The 27,222-nt window shown below is 44.3% G+C and overlaps 2 protein-coding genes across 10 annotated transcripts in view; one reads left to right on the top strand and one right to left on the bottom strand.

Moving 5' to 3' along the window:
• Nucleotides 1-4,970, top strand: part of arhgap24 (Rho GTPase activating protein 24) — a 61,584-nt gene extending 56,614 nt beyond the window's left edge. For all 4 annotated transcript variants that reach the window (XM_062413143.1, XM_062413146.1, XM_062413145.1 and 1 more), the window contains 5 exons: nt 401-533; nt 1,484-1,557; nt 1,639-1,760; nt 1,852-3,031; nt 3,633-4,970. In XM_062413143.1, coding sequence (XP_062269127.1) covers nt 401-533; nt 1,484-1,557; nt 1,639-1,760; nt 1,852-3,031; nt 3,633-3,903 — 1,780 coding nt within the window. In that variant the 3' untranslated portion in view covers nt 3,904-4,970. The remainder of the gene's footprint in view (nt 1-400; nt 534-1,483; nt 1,558-1,638; nt 1,761-1,851; nt 3,032-3,632) is intronic.
• A 4,103-nt stretch (nt 4,971-9,073) lies between these two features.
• Nucleotides 9,074-27,222, bottom strand: part of mapk10 (mitogen-activated protein kinase 10) — a 32,960-nt gene continuing 14,811 nt past the window's right edge. For 2 of the 6 annotated variants that reach the window (XM_062413234.1, XM_062413235.1), the window contains exons 4-14: nt 23,808-23,937; nt 23,370-23,428; nt 22,743-22,881; nt 21,787-21,952; nt 21,120-21,191; nt 17,898-18,080; nt 16,003-16,127; nt 15,372-15,398; nt 14,504-14,567; nt 13,981-14,058; nt 9,074-11,290 (exon numbers count right to left, since the gene is read on the bottom strand). In XM_062413234.1, the coding sequence (XP_062269218.1) occupies nt 11,148-11,290; nt 13,981-14,058; nt 14,504-14,567; nt 15,372-15,398; nt 16,003-16,127; nt 17,898-18,080; nt 21,120-21,191; nt 21,787-21,952; nt 22,743-22,881; nt 23,370-23,428; nt 23,808-23,937 (1,186 nt within the window). In that variant the 3' untranslated portion in view covers nt 9,074-11,147. Of the gene's footprint in view, nt 11,296-13,950; nt 14,059-14,503; nt 14,568-15,371; nt 15,399-16,002; nt 16,128-17,897; nt 18,081-18,838; nt 18,911-21,119; nt 21,192-21,786; nt 21,953-22,742; nt 22,882-23,369; nt 23,429-23,807; nt 23,938-27,222 lie in introns of all 6 variants that reach the window. The other 4 variants (XM_062413239.1, XM_062413236.1, XM_062413238.1 and 1 more) reach the window with 4 other exon arrangements.

Raw genomic sequence — 27,222 nt, forward strand, 5'->3', positions numbered from 1 at the left:
TCTTGTGCAGACAAGTTATTCAATACATTTACCCTCACCCTGCTGTTTAAAAACATGATGTAAGGGCTTTAAATAAAATGCGCTGACCGGATCAAACCCTCCATTGCTTGGATTCTAATCTGCCACCTACAGGAGGCAGCACTGAGAGCTGTTGTGTAAAGCGCAGTCCTCCATCCATCACTGGGAATGACAGAGAAGTGCATCACCTGTCTCCCTCGTGCTCTTAGTTTATCTCTTTCCTGGTTCTGGTATTTGCATCATCTTCTGATTCTGTCCGTTTCCTGCAGCACTCTCCCTGCAGGAAGCTTCCCAGTGATCCATGCTCGCCTCCTCGCCATGCGGCCATAATGAATTATAACCCTCTCCCTCCCCCCTCATTTATTTCTCTGTCCGTCTCCAGTGACACAGATGTGCACACCGTCGCCTCCCTGCTGAAGCTCTATCTCAGGGAGCTGCCGGAGCCCGTCGTCCCCTTCCAGAAGTACGAGGACTTCCTGGCATCCTGCAAGCTCCTCGGAAAGGATGATGAAATGGTAAGAAAGAAGAAATATATTTTATACCTATATCGACCAGGAAATTCACTTTTCCACATGAAGTTGAAGTTTGATTTTTATATCGACGGACGTCAGCACTGTAAAAAAAAAACTTGTATGCATTTTCCAGAAGCTTTAAAGCTCGTCCGTTGCCGCTCAGTCATGTGTTGATGGGTCTCAAACGTTTCTCCCCCGTCGTCCCCTGAGTTTGTGCCTTTGTGTGTATGTTTGTGTGTTATTTATTGTCTCAAGTGTGGATTGGAGCCGCCTGACCTTTAACAACATCTGAGCTCTTTAAAATTTAAAGGGAACACAGAGAGCAGAAGGGCTAGGGAAAATGTTTCTCTGCCGGGCCTGAATAAAAGTCTGGAGCTGTTGAGCTTGACCTTAGTTGGAGGCTGGAGTCGCAGAGAGTGTAACTTACATATCGAAGGAGAAAATTCTGTTCAGTGGCCAAAAATCGTGAGGTTAGAAAAAAGGGGAATCTTGGATCTGATCAGCTTACTTCACAATTTGAGGACTTAACCACAAATGCAAATGAACGCCTTGTGATTTCTTGGAGAACACTGTTGCAACACTTTAACACTTGTTTGCTGGATTTTTGGTCAAGTTTTATTCATTTTGATATAGCGCCCCCTGGAGAGCAGGGCACCGCCTGCCTCCGACTCATTGTTTTTAAACGACAGATAATGGATCTTTTGATCGACCGGCTGTGTTCTGTGTGATGAAACTCTGAGAAAAACATATTTCACTTGTCCATGTTAAGAAAAAATGTCCTGCATCATACTTTATGTGCAGTCACTACATCAAACACTGGTTAATATCCTTGTATTTGTATATTTTCCTGTCCTTTATCCACTGATCTTGCACTTGTATACTAAATTGTCCACGATGAATTGAATTGAAATATTGATCCGTAAACTAAAGAAAGTGTCTGTCATCATCTGCAGGGTATGAATGAGTTGAGACGCCTCTTGGAAAGTCTACCTCAAGTCAACTTCAACCTTCTCAAGTACATCTGCAGGTATGGATTGTTTTTCTTACAGAGGCTGAAATGCTCGTTATTGTTCGGTGTCACATTGAAGGTGTTTTTCCGGTTGGACAGGTTTCTAGATGAAGTGCAGTCGTATTCAGGAGTGAACAAAATGAGCGTTCAGAACTTGGCCACGGTCTTCGGGCCAAATATCTTGAGGCCAAAGATCGAGGATCCAGTGGCCATCATGGAAGGTGAGTTTTCCAGACCGTCGTGTGTTTGAAACGTTTTCCGATCTTACGTAAAAACGATTTAAAGAGGAACTATGTGTGCTTCCATGTTTAGGTACCGTTCTGGTCCAGCAGCTCATGGCCATTTTGATCGGCCGCCAGGACGTGCTCTTCCCTCACAGCGAGGACAGCCCCACGGCCCTCGAGCTGGTCAACAACAACGTCGAGCTGCCGCGGCGACAGGCCACCACGACTACCTCCGCCGTCACGACAGTGTCTCAGAACGCCGAGAACAACAACACGCCGGTGGTCCGCCAGTGTGTCTGGGAAGCCCCCGAGTCTCCTTCGCACCGCCAGCACGTAGAGAAGAGTGGCTCCCCGCGGCCGTCAAGCCCTCGCAACGGTGTCACTGGACGCTTCGACATCACCCGCAGTTCCCCACTGACTATTAAGAAGAACCCGGCGTACAGTAAAGGCAGCGGGATTGTCACAAACGGCTCCTTCAGCTCCTCGCCCTCCTCGGACCCCAATCAAGAGAAGAGCCAGACTCTGAGTGGAGGAGGGAGTTTACCGATGCGGCGCAGCGGGGCCCTCAAAGGCTCTGGCACAAAAATGGGCACCGGCGGCGTGGCGGGGGGGGGCAGCACTGTCGGGAACGGAGTCGCGCGCATGGGCGTTTCAGGCACTGATGTGGTCTCAGGGAGCCTACACGGCCGCAGCGGCCTCTGGGCCCCGCACGGCTGCGTCACGCTACGGTCGAACAACAAAACCCGCGACGGCTCCAACGGGGAACAAACCGCCAATCAGAATCGTCTGTCCACGTACGACAATGTCCAGTTAAACCACCAGAACCTGCAGCTGCAGAACCAGATCACCAACACGTGTCTCAACAGCAGCTGCGAGGACAAGCAGAGCGTGGACAGCGCCACCTGGTCCACGTCCTCCTGTGAAATCTCTCTTCCCGACAACTCCACCTCCTGTCGGTCCTCGACCACCACCTGTCCTGAGCAGGACTTCTATGGGGGTCACTACGAGGACCTGGACGGACCAGCTCCGGATGCAGAGCCTCCTCGGTCTGGCGGAGGAGGAGAAGGGGGGGAGGGCCGGGGCAGCAACAGGGAGCCGGGAGGAGAGCGAGCGGGGGGGAGCAGCCGAGGAACCAGCAGCAGTGAGAACAGTGACGGTTTCCCTGCTGCCAACGGAGCCGGCAGCCACAGCGCTCTGCACAGCTTGGTGGCCAGTCTCAAACAGGAGATGCACAAACAGAAGACAGAGTACGAGGCCAGGATAAAGAGGTATGGTCCATCTGTGGACGGACAAGTGCAGTTACCACAATCACAATCCCAGACACTTTATTGCATGTTCCCTTTGCATCAGAGCCCAACCGACATAGATTGTTGGGGCAATACCAATATTGGACAGTAAATAATTTCTGATACAGATGTAAACAGGCAAATATAAATGCAGATTTTGTTTGTATATTTCGCAATGATTCCAAAGATGTTATCAAACTCTTGTTTTACAAAAAATGTAAATGATCCTTGATTTTTTTTTTTTTTTTTTTTTTTTTTTTCAAGTTTAACCGTAAACTTTATTATGAATAACCAGGAATAAAGAGAAAGCTACAGCCTCATTTATAGAACTCGAATTGAAAATAAACTAAACCTTAAATTAGTTTACTTTGAACGTGATTTCGGATGCATCGTTTCTGCATCATTCTGTAAAATTGACATTCTCACATAAATGCTGATACAGATATGTCTGTGAAAGATCTGGATGTATTGTGATTTGGGTGAATTTTACAAAGGCAGCCTTCCTACTTGTTTGGGTCATTGAAATCTGCTCTCGGTTGCAGTTTTCCTAATCCTGTACCTCAACCCCCCCCCCCCCCCGCAGCTTGGAGCAGCGCAACCTGGAGCTGGAGACGGAGATGGTGAACCTCCACGAGGAGCTGGACCAGGAGAGGAAGAAGTACACCATGGCCGAGATCAAGCTGCGCAACGCCGAGCGCGCCAAGGACGACGCCGAGCGGCGAAATCAGATGCTGCAGAAAGAGATGGAGCAGTTCTTCTCCACGTTCAGCGACCTCACCGCGACCGGCAACGCCACGGCCCCGGCCGCCGACCCACGCCGGCCAGATCACACCAACGCCATCTGGATACAGTGATGAAGGGCCAAAGTGGGGGGGGGGGGGGGGGTCGGGGAGCGTGGTGCTGAAAAGACTGTGCAAGACTCGATAATGTGATGTGAACATTACCCAGGCTCCAAACAGGATTTGGCTGCTTGTTGTAGAAGGAAAAGTGGGAAGTTTTCTTCAACGGCACGTTTTAATTTAAAGAAATAAGCTGGTGTGCGGCCGATGCAGGTCACCTGTAGAAATGTAGACGTCACCTGGAGTGATGTCAGAGGGGACATTGTAAATACAACATTATTTAAACACTCGCCCAACCCTCTCAGAACCGGTCGCGGTACCTGCACATCCGACCTGGTGGTGGAATAAAGGGACCGTTAACCTGAGGATTTACAGTGCCGCCGTTATTTTATATTAGCTCCTAGAGCCGGATAGAAGGGGAAGAATAAACATTTAAAAAGCGAAACGTGGAAATAAAAAACAGAGCTGACGACGATGCCAAATCTCCTCGATGTCTTTTATTCGTGTTTAAAATCTAACCAAAAAAAAAAGAGAAAGAAACATCCTATAGTTCCGTGGGTAACTCTGTATACCTGCTTGTGTACATAGAGGGAAGCAATGCAGACAAACCACAGCAGCAGATGTATGTAAAGAGAAATGCAAAGTACGGCGTGAATGTTTATCTGATATTTAAGCAAAGTTATCAATGTGTGATATTTTACATTTCTTTCCTTGCACTTACATGTTTTGTTTAGTGTCGCTCCAGTTGGTACTGAACGTTGTATCACTGCAATGGGACGGTGTACTGTACATGTGCCTGTGCTTCTGTGCTGTTGTATTCTATTCCCCCCCATGACCAAAAAAAAAAAAACGAGCCTGTACTGTAAATATTTTATAAGTGTAGACACTAATTGTTAGTCTGTACTGTGGTTTTAAGCGTATGCAGAAAGGACGTGGCACGTATTCTAAATGGACTGATGCTGATTGGAGGAATGATGTCGCTCGTAAGAGAAATACATTTGCACGGCGACGACCTGCGCGACGGGTCGTTGGTGTAAATCCCAGATTGAAATAAAAAGGCCTGTGGCGGATTCATAAATGCAGGTGACAGAATGTGCCCCAGTTAGTGATGGTGTCGATGTGGACGCTCACGTGAATACCAGCTTACAGTCTGTTAGAAAGGCTCCCCTGTAGACTTCTGAGCATTTCTCCCACCGGACACTTCCCATCCTCACCTCTGCTCGGAATAACAAGCTGCAGCTACAGCACAGTTGCGCTTTTGTATCATGACTGTGAAAAGGGGGGGGGGGGTTTCAGCACCAAGTCTGGCAACATTTACAGCTTGAAATTCTGGCATGACCGTGCACGAGGACCGGTGTCTCCGAAAGTGGCCGCATCTTTCATGAAGTCCCGGCGAGTGCATATATTCAGCTTCGAACTAAACGTGGATTTGACTGATGCAGAACAGGTCCCATCTGGGCACAGACCAGGGCTGGACCTCAGTGAGTTGTGTGTGTGTGTGTGTGTGTGTGTGTGTGTGTGTGTGTGTGTGTGTGTGTGTGTGTGTGTGTGTGTGTGTGTGTGTGTGTGTGTGTGTGTGTGTGTGTGTGTGTGTGTGTGTGTGTGTGTGTGTGTGTGTGTGTGTGTGTGTGTGTGTGTGTGTGTGTGTGTGTGTGTGTGTGTGCGTGCGCACGCCTGCTGCTGGTCATTGCAGGACATCTGGAATGTGCACATAGAGCAGTAGAAGAAGAAAAAGTGCCTGAATGAGGGAGAGAAAAGGGTGGGGGTTGGGGGGGGGGGGGGGCAACTGTGCTTCTTCTCATTCTGCAGCCCTCACTGGGAAATAATAGGCTTAAGCCAAGCCGACAGTGTCACCTCATTCTGTGAATTCCACACAAAAGAGCCGGTCGTGGACGCGGGGAGAGCGAGGGGACGACTGGGAGGGAGGAGTGGTTTCGTGACATGATACTTGATACACAGGGGGGACTTTGAAAAAATGATTTAATATGAATAAAGATGCATTTTCATGTTACTGTCTGTCTTTAAATTTGTTGTATTTAATGCAGGGAGACATGAAAGAATGTTGCTCGCCCCGCATACACACAGTTACGACTTCACTCAAATTAATATTTGACTCTTATTTTGTTAAATTGCTCGTCACATCCCAAGATCAGTTTTTGATGTTCTCTGGCTAATGACCCAAAACCAAAAATATTTGCTCAATTTATTTTTTAAATTACAAAATGAAAACATGAAATAGGATTAGGTGTGATAGTAATATTTTATTTTAACACATCTTTCGTATTGTAAAAACGTATACTCAATTTATGAGGTCCCATAACATCTTCTATGACTGGACAATCCAATAAGAAGTCAATGGTCCTGGAGAAATGTGACAGTCAATAAGATAAATCATTGGAAATACCTAAAAAAATATATAAATCTGATATTGCCTTGAAGCTTCCCTGCGAGATATTAGATTGTATGTCTGATACAGGAGTAGAGACTTTGCAGGTGGGACTGTATCTCTGTCACTGCGACACATTGGACAAGTGGTTTCTATTGATAAGAAGGCCTGAATGTAGTGGTTTGAATCCCGGCTTTCCCAGGCCTTGTTCTGGGTGGAGTTTGCATTTCATCCCCGTCTCCGATGCGTGGATAGATAGGTGTATGGATGGATAGATGAGTGGATTGATAAATGGATGGATGGCTGGATGGATAGATGAGTGGATGGATGGATGGATGGATATAAGCCCAGGTAAAAAAAACACAGTACTCTGTTCTCTAAGATCAAAGTTTATGTTTATTTTCCATCACATACATATACTATTTTTACATACACAGTTCCTTTAAAATGTTGTGTTTACAGGTACAGCTTTCAGTATTGTTTTTTTTTATATTTTTCTTCTGCGTTTGTTTTGACTTTATTTGAAACGCTTTAGCCCGAAGCTTTGAGATCAGCGTGAGAAACGGATACACTTTTTTTTTTCTCGGATTTCAATAACCTGACGATGTCAAGAGAATGGTTCATTAAAACAGCACGGCGTAAAAGAAACGAGAGAGAGAGAGGGAATCCTCGAAGAACAACATCACCTGATTCAGACGAGCTGTGCGCGGTCTCGTCGTCGTAGAGTTCCACATTTAAAACATCGTCTGCGTCGCCCGACCCTTCGCAGTAGCTCGCCTCCCCGTCTTGAGTGCAATAACGTGTTTATTGCCTTGTTGTGTCGTTGTTATTTACAATGTGACTCGGAAAGAAAAGATAAGAGGTGGAATCCAATGAGCTGGGGATCACGAGTACCGAGTACAGGGTGCATCCTAACTTTTCACACCAGCGCCCATGTTACAAATGAATGGATCCTGAATCCACGTGAGACCTTGTGATCTGAATTGATGAACAGCTATTGTAGCTGACACGTGTGTAGTTAATGTGACTGAACCTAAATACATACATGGACTTTTCAAACACATGACTGCACCGCTCAACATTCTTTGAGCCAATTGCACACAAGTCATGATCTCACGTCAGAAAGAAAACAAAGTTCTGTCAAATCCAGACCGTTTGAGTTGAATGCTGGTTAATTTAAAATCACACACACACACACACGCACACACACACACGCTCACACGTACACATCGATGTGCGTCATCGTATTCATCTCTACATTCAGTGCTCGACAACCCGGCGGCTTCTGTGTCTGACTCGTTTCAGCTTCAGGCACAAAAGCACCTTTTTTATTACCACAGAATCCTCTGAGGGGATGTCTTACAACAAGTAAGAAAGTTCACATTCAGAGAAAAAAAAAGAAGAAAAAAAAAATCATTATATGTTTCACTTTTTGTTTGACCAGAACATGTACAGATGCTGGGGAGGAGAGTGTCGTCGGGACAGTTTAAAAATGCCCTGTGAAGTATGTAGTGTCTGTGGGGGCCAGGGGGGGGTGGACTCAAACACTAAAGACCCCTTTGTGAGAAATTGATCAAGATATATATATATATTTTTTTCAATGCACAAAGAATTTCAAAGCTGCACCCTGTTTTGACACATTGCCCTGGCCCGGGACCCTGACCACAAAGCCAAGCTGGAGCCCGAAGCTTTATCCTGGAGACGCCCGCCCTCAGTTTCCCTCGTCCCTCTGTGAAGGTGCGTGTGAGTCTGTGCGTGCGTGTGTGAGGTTCACTGTACACGAGCCACTGGCAGAGTGAGTGTTAACAAAGTAGCTGTTTGACGTTGGGTCTGTGAGCTTTGCGGGGAGGTTGCAATATCGGTCAGGGTAGAACCCAACGAACTCTGTTGCAGATCCGCATCAGGGGGTGGATCCGAGAATTTATTTCACTGTCCCCAACGTTTTCACCATTTTCCCAGTCAATAATTCATGGGATCTTGATGAGAAAAATGCATATTAATGGGACTGATATATATTAGTGTGTGCAATTTGGTTCTGCTTGATTCAAAGGGCCTTGGCAGAGAAATACACTTTATTAAGGGCGTGCGCTTGATTTTTGTACCCCATTTTACCTGATTGTCAAGTGATACCACTGCAAAACAGGCAATCCAATCTTTGATGAAAACTGTGCATGGAGCAGAGAGTGATTCGTTTCTTCTCTTCATACAAACATAGATCAAAAATAATAGTGACGGAATCTTCCCTTATTCCTATTAAACGAAGAATAAATATGGTATGCACAAAAATAAACATGTGACAAATCAAGTGCTCAGCAACTCCTCAAATGCAGCCGTTGCATATTGCAGCTCGAAGCCTTGGCGTGACCCGTGAGATAGATAAATAGAGTAGATAGATAGCTGAGGCTACTGTCTCCTACGATTCCACTCAGTCAAACACACTGTACACCAACTCTCGGAAATAAATTGAATTTTTTTATAAGAGCTTAGATGTGACTTAGTGGGCTGTACACGTGTGTGTCCCAGTTTGAGAAAATATGTGCTCCCTATTTTACGGGAATAGTTGCTGAACTGGAATTGGAAAATGTAAGACGGCAGCAAACCCTCCATGATGTGAAAAACACTAGCGTAAGCATTGGATTTGTCAGAAGCAATAGGGAAAGCAATCTCACACACTAAATTCGAGTGGCAACAAAAAGCGTTTCTCTTTGTTTCCTGCACCAAAGATCTGGTGGTTTTGTGGATTACAATACGTTTTAAGGCAGAAAAGGAAGAAGCAGTGGAAAAAGATATACCCCCCCCCCCCCCCCCCCCCAAAAAAAAAAAAATTACACTTCTTGCACCTGCAATGCTTCATTCTACAAGGCACTTGCCATATTCAGGTTCCGTCTGTTTCAATAAATAAATCAATCAATAAATCAATGTCAAAGCTGAAAAATAAAACATAGCGGACGGGGATGCCGGTGTCCAGTTCCCTTTATATATGAAAAACACGGCATGTGTTTTTTGTGGGCGTGACTTGAAATTTAAAGTCATTGCTACAACGTTAACACTCATCGGCCGACTTCAAACTACCGACCAAGTCACTCGTTTCTCCTTCTGAAAGTGTTCTGTGTGTCAAAGAGTCGAATCATACACGAGTGGGGGCGCCAAAGGGAAATTTAGACCGACCTTGTGTGCCTACGAGGGGTTATTGGTACACAATGACATGCAGAAGTGGTGGAGGGGCCAATCATATGCTGCCAGGGATAATAAAAAGAAAGGGACATTACGCACAAATCCGTAGTTTGGGAGGGTGATGACCCTTTTGAGTCCAAACGCAGACCTGACATTCACTGAAGTCTGAGGCTACATCCACAGGACTATGTTTTAATTTGAAAACGCCACTTCCACTTACTGTCCACACAAGTGTTTAGGCTCCATATCAGAATGAATCCCCGTCCATACTAACACGCCAAAATAAAACACATGTCATGTGACCACTCACGTACACTGGGCATGCACATGCCCAGTGTACGTGCAGCATATACGATGCAGCATTTAACTGCGCGACAGCTGGGTGCAAAGACAACAGGGTCAGCAGAGCTTGGAATTCATTATCGATGTCGTGTTGTACCCTGGTTCTACACCGAGGCTGATGCCGGTTGTTTTGGTTCTGGAAGGGGGTCATGTGACAGGAGCCTGACGAATCAGCAAAGGCTATGTTGTGACCGCAAAGACCCAATCAGCAAGTGGTTGCGTCTTTGTTTCCAAACATCTCTGTTTCTATCCGTCCAGACTAAAAACATGTTTTCAAACTTAAACAGCGTTTTAAGCAGCGTTTTCCAAACTTCTTCATTTTAGGAGCTCTAAAACCACTGAGTGTTCTACGGAGAGGCAGTAGTGTGGACGTAGCCTCAGTACACACACACTCACGCACACTCACACACATTCTCCCCCCACATGTCTTGGAGTTGTGTTAGTTTTACAGCATATATAAACAAAAGTCTCTATGCAGACTCATTTTTAGCATACAGTGAGATTAGCACTGTTTTAAATCTAATCATGCAGGACTACAGCAATAGGCGGAGGGGGGGGGGGTGCAACTGAGGTTGAAAGTGGCGATGTGGCAAGGTGCGCTATAGTGTGGAAAATGAAGTTTAAAATAATATAAACCAAGCAGAAACTCCCAGTGTACTGGCCGTCAGTCCCACTCTGTGTGCCCTTCAGCTGTACAGAATTACATTATTTACAAGTATCACAGGGGGGGGGGGGGGGGTGGCGTCGCTCTGGGTGAGAGTGACTACGTATCCCTGCAGAGTAACCACACACAAACACGCAAATTCAGGCAACCTTACATCGGGGATTGTGTCGGGCTGGGGGGTTGAAATACAGCAGTGTCATTACATAAGGGCCGGGTGGGGGGGGAAAGAGGGGGTAAAAGGAGAATGGGGTTTGTATTGTACAGTAGCGATGAGCACAAAGGGCAGCCCACCTTGCCACAATGACTGGAGCATAAATGCGTTTGTGAGGAGTTGGGGGACCAGCAGCCAGCCATTATGCACTTTGCACTTTGAGGATGCCAGTCGAAGCGTTTGGTCGTTTTGTTTCGGATGCCATATACAAGATATTTGGGTAATATAAGCAAAGCAACTAGAGAATCATTAACATACACCTCAGCTCATTTACTTCAGTTTAAATACCACTGCTGTTTTTGAATGACAATGCACAGGCTTTTAGATTTCATCATTTCAGATCCCATAACTTTTTTGCTCTTAATATATATTCATTTTGATCTTTTCTCTTTTTTTCTTTTTTACTATTTCTTTTTTTTCCATTTCGATCGTCGGGTTCTTCACCTCCGGAAGAACATGGGGTTGCGCAGGCAGGCGGCTAGTCACCTGCAACACCCCAGGGGTCCTGCGGAGGTCTCCAAGCTGCTGTCAGTGTCTGAGGCCAGGGTCTGGTCGGTGGACATGGAGGAGATGTCGTTGATGGAGGGGGAGGGAGGGAGGCTCTCGCTGCTGTTCACGGCTGCACCTGTGCTAAGGGAATCAACAGCAGCAGGGGGTTAAAACAGAAAAGAGTCCCGGGGGCGAAGACGGGAGCAGACATGCAGCCAGGGGAGAGCACACAGAGGGTAGATACAGTGAGAGGAGTGGTCACATACATTGAGTATAAATGTGTTTGTTCAACAGCTGTGGGACAAGACAATCACATGTGAGTCTACATGAGACATCGATGAAGGCTTGGGTCCAGTGGGGTCCACAGGGAGATCATCAAAAGCTGTAGAGCAAAGACTGTATGTAAAGATGGACGACACGTCTCCAGCTCCTCCCACTATTCTAAAATGAAACCAATATACTGAAGATGCAAACGATAACAGCTCTGGACCAATCATGTGTCAGAGTCATCTTTCACTCGGCATGCTTTATCGTGTTTTTTAAGCATCAGATAAATAACTAAATCCAAAAGTAGAAAAGTCTATACTTGAACATGGAAGTATCTAAAACAACAGAAAACATCTTTGAGAAAATGTGTTTAACGTGGGCTTTAACTTTTTGTTTGGCTCATGCCCCTTCAACTAACATGGAGTAGGCAGGGTTTATATGCTATACTGCAGCCAGCCACCAGGAGGGGATCAAGATGCTTCGGCTTCATTTTTGAGGAAGCCCTCAGGTCGTCCATCTTTACGATCTATGTGTTCAAGAAATCCATAAGTGTGTGGTTGTTTGCATGATTTTGAAAAAGCGTCTTATAGTTTATTTTGAACTTGTATTCAGCATTAAAGTAGTATTAAAGGATTAAAGGATCTGCGATGGTTGGACATAGTAGAAAGCACTTCAAAAGGTTTATATCTCTTTTTTGTACTGAGGACAGTCTTTCTTCTTTACAGTTTTTCTCCATTGCTTTGGCTCATTTCACGAAACAGAAATGACATTTTCAAAACAACACGTGCAAACCTCATGCAGGTGTGCTATGGAGATTTGTTGAACCATCTATGTTATTTTGAGAGATGAGCCACAGCAATCGAGAAGGACATTTTCATTTTGGGGGCACTGACTATTTATATGAGAAAATGATTTGGTTTTGAAACTTGAGAACTTGACCTTTTAAAGGTGATCTATGTAGTTGTGCTGAACCATATGGGCTATTTTGCCAATTGCACTAAGAGCTCTGAGAATGTCATTTCAGTTTCGTGAAATGAGCCAAAGCAATGGAGAAAAACTGTAATACACCAATCCAATTTACAGATATCGATCTTGTTTCAAAGTCGAGATGGAAGCAGCCAACACGCCCGGCTGAGAACTTTTTCGAGCTCTCATTAATTCAGGCTGCAAGCTGTGGGCGAGCAGTCGAGGCTGTAAATCTCCATCTTAAACAAGAAGGATCAGAAGGTGTAAAAGGAATCGCACAATTCATCCTCCACAGGTTTGGACGGCACTTTCATTACATCCTTAGAGAGCGGATTCTGCTCTCCCCAATACATCTACGAAGACATTTAAAGACAAACAATGGAGGGACTGCTGTCCACAGGAGTTGTGGGTTGAAAGAGCAAAGCCAGAAATATGAGAATATACGCGTATTTAAAATATGAGCATAATGGCCGTCCCATCATTTGCACAGAGGGCACGTGCAGTGTTTGTGTCTGTTCCCGGTGGGCGGTAATGGCTTAATGGAGGCTGGTGGGCATTTCAGCTGACCCACAATAAAGGAGACGGTAATTCAGGTGTAGTGGCTGGCATCAGTTCCAGCAGTCGCTGCTCTAAGACGTGCACTGAACTCCAGACGTTAACCTGAAATTATCCAGACGGGCCATGTGTGAGAACACAAATGTCTTAAGTCAGCTTCACAGTGTTACATCATAAATATCTGTTAAAATGGCAATGCAGGAGGAGAATAATGACCTCCAATTGAACCACAGTACAAATTACTGAGACAAAAACATTAATTAATGCTTAATATCATAACTTTATTAATAGTTATCTTAGAAAAAGCGAGCAAAAGCTATGATGTGGAATTATAACTCTTATTGTGTGTAATAATGATGGAAGGTGTGTGTGTGTGTGTGTGTTTGTGTGTGTGTGTGTGTTGTTGAATTGCTGTTTGGTATAAGTGTATTTAAGTTTTAAAGGTCAGCTGCGTGAGGGCAGCACATTCAATTTGTCTCTCACACATCCCGCCATCACCTCTAATGAACAGCAGGTAGCGCTGTTGTCTCTGCAGGATGATATTTTGTTCTCATCTTCTAAACTGACCCGATGTCTTTTATTTAGTGAAGAATAAGCTGCTGCTCTAATGAAGCAATAACAACAATGAACGTGCCTCCATACTGCCTCTCGGTGGCCAACTATGAAAACTGCATCTCCTTCGAGGTCATTTGCAGAGAAGTGTGAATGTGAGCTGCAGCTTCCCTGTGATGGATCCCATCGGACCCGAACCTTTACCCATGACATGTTTCATACATATATACACATACACAATCCATCACATATGCTGTCATAAGAGGCAACATAAGCAGTTATTATCAATTAGCTGTCTGAAAGTTTCCTTTTAACGAATACACAGGACGACACCACTGAACTGAACGACATTTGACTTGAGATGGAAGAGACGGGGACACATGGTCAACAGCACAATGGGTAACTCTATTTACAAAGGGGGGAAAACTCCAGTGAGATTATAGTAGATTCACTTACAGAGCGATTAGGGTTATGCACTGAGAGTACCTGAAGGTGAAGGCTGTCCCTTCACTACGCCATTCTTCGTTCTCTCCTCAAAGTTCATCACCTCTTTGTAGATGAGTTCTAGCAGGGAGCAGAGTTACGAGAGAGGGTCAACGAAACATGTACACGAGACTATATTCAATCCTTCATATCCTTCAACAGAAGCTGCAGTGACGCTGTAATGGGGCTTTAAGGCCTAAGGTAAATGTACACAGAGGATAACTTTAATGCAAGTATTTTACTTTCTTTTGATCATTTATATTATTACATTCATTTTATCTGATATATTTTGTATTCTTTTTTTAAATATAATTAAGGATACGTACATGACAGTACAATAGTATGAAATATAAATAAGTATTGGCTTATAAGTTTTATTTGTGATACATTCTCAGAACATACACACTAGAGTACATACAGCTCACTTACAGAATTTCTTCATTTTGCCAGACTATTCTATTTACTTTTGGTAATTTCTACTACTATATATATCATATTATTAATAGTTTTAAATAATTATTCTCACCTTTCCATTCATCAATGGAGTGTTCTCTTTCATCCAGTTGCTTGTCATAGATCGCAGGTGGAGGCTGAGGGGGAGGGAGAGAGAGAGAGAGAGAGAGAGAGAGAGCGAGAGAGAGAGAGTGCATTTTAGTGACAGTTTAGCTAAACAACCCCATCAACAATATTAATTCAGTATAGAACGAATGTGTCTGTTATCACTGAGAATCTCCAGATAGAATATCCATTTAAAGAAAAGATTCAATATTATACAGCTTTAGATGAAATTAGTGTGTAAAAATATGGGTATGAAAAAAATGTCTGAACAAAAGAAATATATCTATCAACATAATTTAACATTTCATGAAGTATATTCATTCAAAATAAACTCTCAACGATGCAATTTGTTTGTCGTCGAGGCAAATTGCACATCACAATGTTTTAGAGCTTTACAATCAGGGTTGAATACCGGACACAGACACTGAGGTAAGAACATGAACAGCAAGAGGTTTGTCATTTCATCTAATGGGACAGAAAAATGTCGTCTGGTGTTCAGACAGCCTCCTCTTATCACTTATTCACAGAGATATGGAAACATTATCCTCCTCCTTCTCCTCCTCCTCCTCCTCCTCTTCCTCACAAATACGTATGACATTTACAGGTCAGTGTCCGGCAGCCACAGCAGGACAGAGGTGAGACTTGTGTCGTCCAGGAGTTGGCACTTCTCAACTTAATATCTTAAACCTGATTCATATCATATATATCATATCATGAATTTATTTTGATCTATAAGTGCTTTCTCCAGCCTTCAGAAACAAAAGACCGATAGAGGAGTCATTTTTCTTTCTTTCTTTTCTTTCCTTCCTTCTCGATGTTGGGCGGTTGTTATTTACCATGGATATTTGGATGAGATCTCTGGCCTTCATCAGCATGAGGTGACATTAGAGAAGGGGAGAACAGCAGAAAACGGGGTTTCATTCACAGCCATATTATACGTACCACATCAACTCTGACACTAATATCATTCACTGGAACCGTCACCAGCACGAGCAACTACACAACACAAGACATGGGTACAGTCATAAAAACTTTCCATAAACGACTCAACACTACAATGGAGGTGTATGTGGCCAGTAAGGCTAACCAGTAAGGCTTTGCTTAAAAAAAATATGTATATAATTCATCACCTGCTCATGCACTCGACTGTGTGGTATCTGTATCCAGCTGGAGATTGGCTTTTTTACTTCCCAATCTCACTGTCACCTCATACTAATGAGGCGCTGATGAAAAAGTTCACAGAATACAACAGAGACACCACCTCTCTTACGTTAGAGTCACTCTATGACGGCGTAGCTGTTAAAAATATGTATTTAAAAAACTTTAATCTAGGAGGAAAAGCTCCCAAAAAAGATTGAAAGAAGAAAAATCATAAATGGGAGAGAAGATTTAAATGAGCTGTCGACGACAAAAGTGTTGTCGACATCTCATGTAAACATTGCACAGTCCTGCCAAAGGCCTACTCACCGCCTCCACCTCAGCCGGGTCGTACCACACGTTGATGTAGGGGTGCTGTAAGGCCTCGTCCACAGATATCCGTTTGGCCGGGTCGATGATCAACATCTTAGACAGCAGGTCTCTGGCCTGGCTGGCTGTGATTTGAAAAAGGAGAGGAAAGAAAAAAAAAACAACATCTGGTTGATTTTCTGAGGCTAAGGAAACTATTCCTCTGTATGACGCTAACGTGCCGGAGGGGGATTTAAAACATAATAAAGCAGGAAGGGAGGAGAGATAGATGGTGAAAGCAGGGATTAAAAGAGAATAATGAACATCTGCAGCTTGTCAAATGAAACTAGGCCTTCACTGCAGAGCTTTGGGGGAAAAAAAATAGTATTACGACTTTATTTTGACTATTTGATATTGTGGATTTTGTGTGGGTACGAGACGGACTTCGCAATTGTTTCAAATCTCATACACATGATTACGCACCCATTGATTCTTAATAAACATTTGAAAATATTTGTAAAGCTCAGCACGCATTTTACAAATCTACAAATCTGATTACGCGCACAATGATATAGATAAAGTTACACAACTCTTCACACACAAACAAATAATATTGCAGGATTATTAGCCCTAAGAAATTAGGATCGGGGTCTTTTGCCAAGTCGTAGCATTAATACAAACATAGGAAACAGTATCTCTATTGTAACTCTTTTGTGCATTATGAATAATTGTGATCTAGAACTTGCTGTATGTACAGAATGACCATTATTTGCCACACAAACGTCAAATGACCCGTCGCCACTGGCATATTTCTATATTTGTTTTGTTTTTTCATCTTTTTTATGGCTTTGGCTTCTCAAAGTCAAAGAAAATAAGCCCTCAGCATCACCAGTGGTTCAGTCGGTCAGTGTCTATCCCCTGCAGGACCTCTTGGACTGATCCGAAAGCGAGAACCCCCCAGCCACACACACCGTCCCTCTCCCACATGCTGACCTTCACTATAAATATCTCTGCAGCAGCAGCACCAGTAGAAGTGAAGAAACTGTATTAAGAGCGGATAAAGAAAGATGAGCCCTGGTGAAACCTGCTGCATTTTGCCTCAGAATCAACACATCAATATTAGAAGGATGGTGAATCTGTAAAGCGACTCCTCTCTCACTCTCCTCCCCCCGTTTTCCTCCTCAACATCCTCTGCCTCCTCCTGCAGTTCAAAATAACCAAAGCCCAGAGGATGTCAGACTGGGATCCTGCCTGTCACGGTACAAGACGTAAAACAAAGGCAGCGCTTCACCCCGGCCTCACACTCTCTCCGCTTCTCTCTCTTCTCTGGGTTCCCTCCAACCCTGTCACTTCAGCAGGTAGCTGCTGGAATACAAAAGTAATTCATGAGGAATTTCACCCGGTAGCAGCTTTGATGTGAGAGTGAGGCGACATGAAAAGCATCTTTTGCTTCGTTTCATTGAAGAGACTTTCCCCCTTTTTTAGAATGCGAGGCAGGGAGAGACTCCTCAGTCGAGACACACGAGAGAAAAGACGTCCTCATGTTTAACGTGCGATGGAGGAAATACATCGAATTTTCATAAAGGCTCCCTGAACAAAAGTATTTTTTTCAGTGTAACGTGAAGGCCCAAAGGCAGAACATACCTGTCAGCAAATTACAGTGACATTAAACCTTTATTTATAGTAAGTTATCTTCTGTTCCATAAACTGTATTATTGTATCACCTGTCATGATTTACTTTGTTGGACTTGTTGTGTTTATGAACTTTGACCTTTTTGTTTTCCACCTGTTGTTTTTAGGGGGATTTATAACGATTTATATCATTTTTAGATTTTAAATAAGCAGTCAAATGAAGGACATATGATACATGGTCACTGTGATCTGATCACTTGCAGTAGAGAACCACGGCTCCTCACCTTTGAGTTTGTTGTGCTCGGAGTCGGCGGGGAAGAGGCAGTCGGGGAACAGCTTGGGGAAGGTGAGGCCTGCGTACTTTGGCCGGTTCTCCACGTAGTTCCTCACCGTGGGCTGAAGCTTCTTCATGAACTCTGCTGCGGGCGTGCCCAGCTGCTCGATCACCTTGTTCCACTGGTCGATGTCTGATGTGGCGGGTCAGGATTAAGGGTAATACACACACATGGAATATGCATCCTCCTGTATACTACACACACACTATTTGTGTTTAGGACAAGTAAAGAAAAAGGATTATCTTTTCATTTCCTCGTTGAAAAAAATTGTTATAGACTGTTATCAACAAGTGGTTGATCTCATGCTCTTTAGAAGGTTAAGAAACATTAATGTGAAAAAGGCCAAAGTTTTCCAAATTAACCATTGAAACTTGAATATCTAAAGAAAATAACTGTGTGTAATACATTTTCCTGATCCATCTTGTTTAATGAATTGAACGTATTCTGTTCACTCTTCGTGTGTCGGCTTTTGTTTCTCCTCCTCTATTGACAAATGTTTCCTCTTACTCCTCCTACCCTTCCTCCCTCCCCATGTTCTCACACAGAGTGCCAGTTGAGGTAGTCGGCTGCCAGGCCCACCACAGATCCCCATTACTTCATCTTGCTGGAACGCCACACTCTTCCACCTCCTTTATGTCTCCATTGCACATTGGCCGCGTTCCACTCAGTGCTTAGGGTGTTTGTTTTTTTCATCCGCGAAGGCTCTTATTCATGGCTCTTTAGCAAGTTGCTGGGTTCCCCGGTGCCAGTGCCAAAAAAAAGCATGACTGTTGTTGGTGTTTTGAGTTCGAGCATCGTGCAGCCGAGCACAACAAGCTCTAAAGTAGGTTTTGGTGAAGGTTCACATGTGCAGCGGTTAGTGAAGGAGCGGCGGGAGGTCAGAAGGATACGGTCAGTCCCAGGGAACAGCACTGTCCCTCTTATCACCTCTCCAAAGATGCAGCCCACTGACCACATGTCCACTGGGGACACACACATGAACACACACACATGTATATGGACGAGCACGCACACACTAGCTCTACCCACATCTACCAACCTCCAAGATTACCTGTATACCTGCTGCATTCACGTATACATTTAGGTTATGGATTTGAAGCTGTCATTTTGTGTCACAGGCCGAACGAGTCAAAAATACTACCAGAATCTATTTTCCTGTAAAATTCTCAACACACTTTTGAACTTGTGATAGTCAGCTTCCTCTGCAACATGACATTTTGCACTACATGCCGTCATATTATCTGTGCCACAAACGGAATACGCCTCCATTTCCCTCGCCAGCACTCCACGGCCACTCATTTGACACGGCGCTGTGCTAAATGGCCATCGAACACCCGGCCACCCTGAGGCTCGCTGTGCGCTGACCTGTGTAGAAACACTGCTATTCTCTATCATCGGTTTACAGACGCCCGGGAAGGTGCAGAGAACTTCGGATGTGTCGATATCTCCGGTCGAAAAAAGTCCATGAAGTAAATTAAGATTAGTAGCAAGGCAGGGTACCAGTCCAGAACTGATATATAAGCAGATAATAAAAGTGTGTGTGCGACCGCTCGTCATTGATCTACAGTCAGAGCGGAGGAGGTGGAGGCCATTGTTAGAGCAGAGCCGGGAGCAGAGATATTGCAGCAGAGCTCATTGCAGGGGTTTCACGGTCCTCCAGAGCGTTAATCTTTGGGGGACTGCGGGTTCAAGGATGTGGAGGTCATTAGATAAAAGCACCTGCAGTCCCAAGGATGCTGTGTCTCTCCCTTCTTATGTGTGATGCTACTAAACTATGAGAAAATATAGAGCTGCCGACATGACATATGTCTGTTACTGTCGACAAATCCCATGGAGAGGCCGAAACTTGACATTCTACCGTCAGCCTATATATTCCACATGGAGACTATTTATGGCAGCAGGATGGCGCTTGCGGGACTGACTCAAAACAAACTACAGTTCCAATGTTCATCATAATAAATGATCATGTCACCCAGTGCAATGGTGGGACCATAAACCAGATATAAAGATGGACGGCTTGACTGCTGCCCAAAAGTGAACCCACTGCGTCTCCATTACCACCTGTATGACAGAAGTCTTTTTTTTCTGTCATACATGGTTTGCCCCAAAAGTTATAGCCACAAGTGAGGCCAATATGATGCAATTAAAGGGCAAAAATGAAACGTTGCATTATCTTCTGTCTGTCTGTCTGTCTGTCTGTCTGTCTATCTATCTATCTATCTATCTATCTATCTATCTATCTATCTATCTATCTATCTATCTATCTATCTATCTATCTATCTATCTATCTACCTATCGATCGATCGATCGATCGATCGATCTATCTATCTATCTATCTATCTATCTATCTATCTATCTATCTATCTATCTATCTATCTATCCATCTATCTATCTATCTATCCTCGTTTCCATACTTCCCAATCATGATAGTTTCAGCACTAACCTGCTGTTACATGTTATTGTCTTTGCCAAATGAGCTTGACTATGCAGATGCTCAACGTGAATAGACCAGCTACTCATTATTTATTCACTGAGAGATTCAAAACTGTGTCTGACTCACACATGGGGACACCCTGGGATAGCAGGATGTGCTTCACGTGTGCACGAAACGTGCACGAACCCAGCGTGGGGGCCTGTTTATCCTACTGAAGGAAAGTCGTCATGGGGGTTGCGACTGCCGCTCCCTCACTGCAGGAGAACACACCAGGTAGCTCTGCACAAACCCCGCGAATAGAACGCACTAAAATATTCAGACACACAGACGGAGGGAGAGGGAGAGCGGGAGAGAGACTTCATCTCGTTAAAATGTGAGACTGAAGGAAGCTTTAGATTCAGACACACGGACAGGAGAGCGGAAATGTGTTATGCTTCTTTTATGATGTTATTGCCGGTCGTATTGAAAGTGTTAAAAGGGGATCTGTTGGAACTGGTACAGACAGATGTGTTATGAAGCCAGACAGATGTGAGTGTGGTTTAGTTCACCTCAGTAACATACAGAGAACACCGGGCCTGGCAGGAAGTGACCATCAAATACCGTGTTGCACTTGGCATTGCATCTTTCCAGCTGTTACTACTTAAATCTTTACCCAGGAACTTTAAAGACGACAAAAACTTTTCATAAAATAAATAGTTTTACCATCTATTAACGTTGCTCTGTGTCAACAAGGATACAGTCCCGGCCAGGGAAAAGGATTTTGTGGCGAACCATTTCTCCCATAATGCACCCCACCGACCATATATCCACTGCACGCACAGAGGTGAGGGAGCAAAAGAAAAGAGAGAGGAAAGAGAAGGTTAGTGACACATCTAGCTCTCTGAGAAAACAGTGATTAGAAAGAAGCTGTTATTTGGGGAGAGGGAAACAATTAATGAGGTCTGTAACATAAACGTCAATATGACTATAAGTAGAGGACAAGCAGAAAATACAGAAATGAGTCTGAGAAGATCCAACCAGTGGCTGAAAAATTCAAACCCCTGGAGTCGACTGGTTCCCATTAAGGGAAGAAATATGGCTAATGAGCCTTTGCAAAGTTTGACTTGACCAGGATGGTTTTTAAGATTATATAATCATTGCTCACGCTCATCGTCATCCGCTTATCCGGGGTCGGGTCGCGGGGGGAGCAGCTCAAGCAATATGCAATATAATCATTGCAATAGGCAAAAGTCCAGTTAAGACAAAGCAGTCGCTTGAGAACTACAAATACAAGATGTTGGTTCATTGCCATATGAGAGTTGAAGGGAAGAAGAGCTCTAATAAACTTCAATAATTTAGTGATGGAGCTATATTAGAACACTGTTAGTTTCTATGACCGGAATTTGTTTCTTGCAAGCCTCTCACCATTCTCTTTGTATCCCATGCCCAGGATAACCTCCGGGGCTCTGTAGTATCTAGTCACCACATAGGGGGTCATCATGAAGCTCGTGCCCGCGGTCCTCGCCAGACCGAAGTCCAGGATCTTCAAGGTGCAGTCTGACTTCACCACTATATTGCTTGGTTTGAGATCCTGGAGAGGTGAGAAACACGGGCATGAAGAACTATATGTACTTCTGTGATTTACAAATATTCATTGTTTATTTTCCTGGTATATGTGACAGGTTCATCATGTCATTTATCATGTCATTGTCTGAGGAAGAAGGGAGACATGACAGATATGTAACTTCACTTTGATATTCACCAACACTGAACGGGTGAAACTGGAAGAGCAATGGTCTAGATAAATAGATTTGGGGTTATAAGTAATAAGTAATCAGCAGAAGTCAGTCCATTTAGCACAGAGACTGCAAACAAGGGGACCCCATTCGCCTGACTTTATCTGAATGTAACAAAACTCTCCAGCTCCTCTTAGGCTTAATTGATGTGCAGTATGTCATTTGATTTGTCAATATAACAGTTCTGTTCTATGGGGGTGTTGTGTGTGGAACTATTTGTTGATGTACCTTTTGAAAGAGTCAGGATAGCGGTTTCCCCCACTTAAATCTTTATGCTGAAGTAAATTAACAAACTGCAGACTGTGACTATCCTGTCATGAATTAGTGTGTTATCGATATATGAATATAGGGATTTCATGAAACTGTAAATAGGGATTTCTTTTCTTGTAACACATGCTACAGTCAATTTTGATGCATCGTGTCCAGGACTTCCCTGGCTACCCACCTGGTGCCAGTTGTCCTCTGCACCACCAGGGGCGCCCTCCCCCTGCCTTATTGTGATTCTTATTCATGTGTCACACATGTGTCAGACAGATCAGTCTGGAGTTAAACACGGAAAAAACAGAGGTGCGTTTAGGTTCTTACCCTGTGAATAATGCCAGCTGCGTGCAGATGTTTGATACCACACAGCATCTGGTAGAGCAGGTAGGACATTCGCTCATGGTCCAGCTCCATCTGTATCACCTGGCACAGGTTGGCATCCATCAGCTCCATTGCTAGGTACCTGAGGAAAGGGGTTCGGCAGGTTGAGAGACAGGGGGGCTGTGCGGTGAGTTGTGTGCTAAGCTAGTTTGACAGACAACATTGGCGAGGCAGCTTTTTGATTTTCGGCTCCAAGCAAGAAGTGCTGACATCTTTCACCACAAACCCTATCTCTTTAACCTGGCTTTTGATTATAGTTTACCGATGTCATTTTATTGCATCTATGCAAAAATCCACAGAAAGAATCCAGAATTTGTTTGGCATGAATCCCTCTATAGCTTGTTCTGAAAGTGAACACACTCTCATTCATCATTCAGTCTGGGAACAGGATATAGCAGCTTCAGATTACACGTACAGTCACTCTCACTCAACACACTCCAGCGGTTATGTCAGGTGCGAAGCAGTAATGATCACATCATGCCAAATAGTTTCCCTTTTTTTGTCTCTGTCACGCGATCAGATATTTTTCTTGCAAACGCAATCATGCGAAGAAATGTTGATCATACTCACACATCCTGGAAGTCCTCTAATGATTTCTGTGGCGTGGAGACATTTAGTAAACTGATGATCTGCAAGAGACGGGGAGAAGATGGAGAGGATCAACACACAGTGCTCACAAGGCGATGAGAGTTAAAGCGAGGGACTGTGGGTGGAAGTTGGTGACGACCTCGATGAAGGACGCTGCTGAGCCAGAGACGGAGAGAGGCGGGGAAGTGAGTTGGAACAAAAGAGAAGGGGATAAGTGTGGAGACGGAAGAATAGAGCGCGGACTGCATTTCTGGAGGCACTGGAATTTAGTCACAACATTTGCAGTCGCTCATCTCCATTTTGTAGCGCTGGGATTTATCAGGGACCCAAAATAGACGCCGGCTGGGGTGCAGATAAAAAGTGGTTTTCTGTCCGACAATAGATGCATCCCCATCCTTCCCTGCTTCCAGGGGGACTTACATTTTTGTGATTGACGCATTTCATGAGCACCAACTCCCGGTATGCCCTCTTGGCGTGGGTCTGGTTCTGGAAGGGTCGGCTCAGCTTCTTGATGGCTACATTTCTGTCCAGAACAGCGTCGTAACCCGCACTGCAGGAGAAGAGGACAAAAGAAAAACACAGAACAGCTGAGCAATTCTTCTCCCGGTATTCATGGCTGGATGAGTCACTCTGTGTGATTGCCTGTCACTCTGACAATCCACGGTGAATGCCATTGGTCACAAAGACAAGAAGATGATTTCTCACATCACCAGCGAACAGATGACTTTGTTTTGAGCTCAATTTTATCCGTAAAACGCTTTGTTTCCTCGGTCGCAAGAGTAACGTCGTTTTTGTTGTGGCTGTCAAGAAGAAAAAAAGGGATGTGAATTTAAAGGAATAGAGGGGATCGGTGAGCGCCCACTTTTAGAGTCGCTCTGGTTCTGCCAGTAAATTTCCAGTTCATTTTCTACATTTGACATTTTCAGAAAATCCTCAAAAGAGTTTTAAGCCTGGAACGAACAGCTACGAGATGAACCGTGACAAATAAAACACCATGAAGTGTTAAACGCAAAACACTGAATGATCGGATTTTAGCCAAAGGGATTTTCACAGTTGTGGTCAGCGGCAGGCTCCACCACATAGAGACGTCACTAGTTAAACCTGAGGATTGTGGGTAGTGTCGTATTTCTCCTTAGCGTCTTGATTAAAACGTGACCATCAAAATTTCAAAAATGGCTACTTTTGGGTATTTAAATGGGAACTATAATATTACTTATAATGGTGGAAGAAAGTTGGTAGAACGGGAGGTCGAGGAACGCGAATCATCATATTTCCCAAAACTGAACTTTTATTACCCTGCTGCTGATCACGGTGATGATAATGATGCTACGACACAAACCTTAATCACAAATAGCTGCCTAGTTATAAAACTAAAAAAGTGCGATACAGTGAAACAAAAGTTTTACGCTGATGGTTTCTCTTCCCACAAAGTGGCTCCACCTATCGTAGAGGTCGTCACAGCAGAGTGAGTTCTCTGCTGGCTCGACAGAAACCCCTGAGAACCTCTGGGACTCGGGCTCTTTGTGTAGATTTCAGTTGCTTTTCAACGAAGAGCAGTACACAGACGAGAAAGACCCGCAAAGTAAAAGTGCCACGCGCTTCACATTCTCAGCGTCTCTGACAGATTCTCCAGTCACGGGGCCGCAAATCGAGTTTCGGGGCATCTGTGTGCCGCCTCATTGCAACCGTAATCAAGACGCTGCTGTGCTTGGGTTCGTGGACGGCTGAGTGGGATGTGCAGCGGCTCGTCGTGTCTCTGTGGAGGCTGCAGGCCGGGGATGATGTGTGACCATGGAAACAGCGGGGCCTTCAGGAAAAGCATTGATCCAACGGGGATTTGAGTCGGTCATCACTTCTCTAGCTGAGTGAAAGATGATGTCATGACCAGCTCAACTACTTAAAGCCCTCATCCCCTCCTAAGATGCATGTGGGGGCTCATCCCGACTGAGCGCGCTCCGAGGGCAGAGCTGTGCGAAGATTGGGACGTCTGTGGGCGGCGCAGAGATTCAGCTGCAGCAGTGTTGCAGGTTTTCCCCCTCGCTACCGTGTTGTCAGGCTTCACAGAGGCAGGGTTGATCGCTTAGGAACAGCAGAGCTTAGATTGTTAAAGATAATGTTCTGTATCAAACCCTGCATGTATGCCTGTTGTATAATTAATACGTGTTTCAATAGATGGGATTTAATCATCCAGGAATTATGCTGCAGATCATGAATTTTAAGCAAATCACGAATCATAATAGTTCTATCATCATGAATCCATTCTTTCCATCACATTGTTTGTTATTTGTTGCTTTATGTCTATAGTCAGAGAGACATTATACCAGTTTTCAGTTGACCACGTGACACACCAGATGACAGCTGTGCAGGGAGCCAAGCGACACACACCAGGGCAGGTTAAATTGGATCTGCACCGTCTCTCTGCCATCCATCTCGACAGTATCCTTCAAACGGGCACGGCCCCAGCATTAGCAGTTAGGGCAGCACCCAGGCTCCTTTGCACGTGCACAAAATCGCTTCGTGGCGGAAGGGGAGAAGCGCCGAGGGCACGGGACGCCAACGAAGGACAACGAAACGGGACAAGTGAAGGGCAGGGGGGGGGGGGGGGGGGGTCTGCGGCGGGGAGAGCCAGTGAATCTTCAAACACTATATAAGAGACACTTGCAATTAACTTGCCTCATCCCAGGGAGGGTCTCCGGGGAAGCGTATATCGCCCCAGTGACACGGCATTAACATGAATATAACTTATAGATCCGTTTGACAAAGAGTGGAGGACACGGTCCTTCGAGTGGAGCCTTGGCAGCGGTTCCACTGCGTTCTGACAGGGCAGGCGTGAGATGAATTACAACGAATACCAACTCCCTGCAATCGGGATTAGGTGTTCACTTCAGTCCCCATCCTGTTGGGCCGCTATGGCCGACACGTCCACATCCTGAACAACAGATGTGTCATCAGCGTGTCGTGCCCGAGAGGATATCAACCCAATCAATTCAAATGTTATGAAAGGCCAGACACTTTACATATACAGCAAGAAGTATCACAGAAAGGACTAATATAATTTTTTATGGTTACTTCTGGCCTCTGTACTATTGATATAACTTTTAATTATTTGTGTGAATACTGGAAACAGTGACACTATAGTAATCCATTCTTTATTATTTTTATGAATTTCTTTGTTTCCTGTACGTTTTTTTAATATATGCTACTTGTGACTTACTTCTGTGCCACATTGGAGATTGTTTCCATCACTTGGGGAGGTCCTACTCCTACTGTAATATATATATATTCTTATAAAAGTCCATTTTATTCAAATTTATTCTCTTTTTATTCTATTTCACCTGTGTTTATTCTTGAGCTATAATACCTAAATTTCCCCCATAGGGATTAATACAAATGTGTATATCTTATCTTTCATTTTCAAATGTGTGCTGACATTTTCCATACTTTGTTTTGGTGTAACAAATATATTATTATTTAATGACTTTGTGATACAGCTAGACCCTAATCAGTTTTTAAGCATGTTAATTATGCCTATATTCCCATTAACACATGACTTATGATAAAATAAGTCATTTGTCTAAGATTGAAAGATAATTCCCTTGATTTACATTGATTGGCTGTTTTTAAAAGACCTTCTGGGGGAACCTGCACTTGTATAACCTTACAAGATTAAAGCCCAATGAATTGTTTCTACATCCACGACCTTTTCAGTCTTCACTGTTGAGCCGATCTATCCGTTTGCCACTTTGCTCAGCTCACGGTTTCTGTGGAGCTGAGTCACATGGCTTTCCCCGGTGCTTTCAAATGTTATGATGAAACCACACCAGAGAACAGAAAA

The sequence above is a fragment of the Platichthys flesus genome, chromosome 19 (assembly GCF_949316205.1).
Source record: "Platichthys flesus chromosome 19, fPlaFle2.1, whole genome shotgun sequence".
NCBI lineage: Eukaryota > Metazoa > Chordata > Actinopteri > Pleuronectiformes > Pleuronectidae > Platichthys > Platichthys flesus.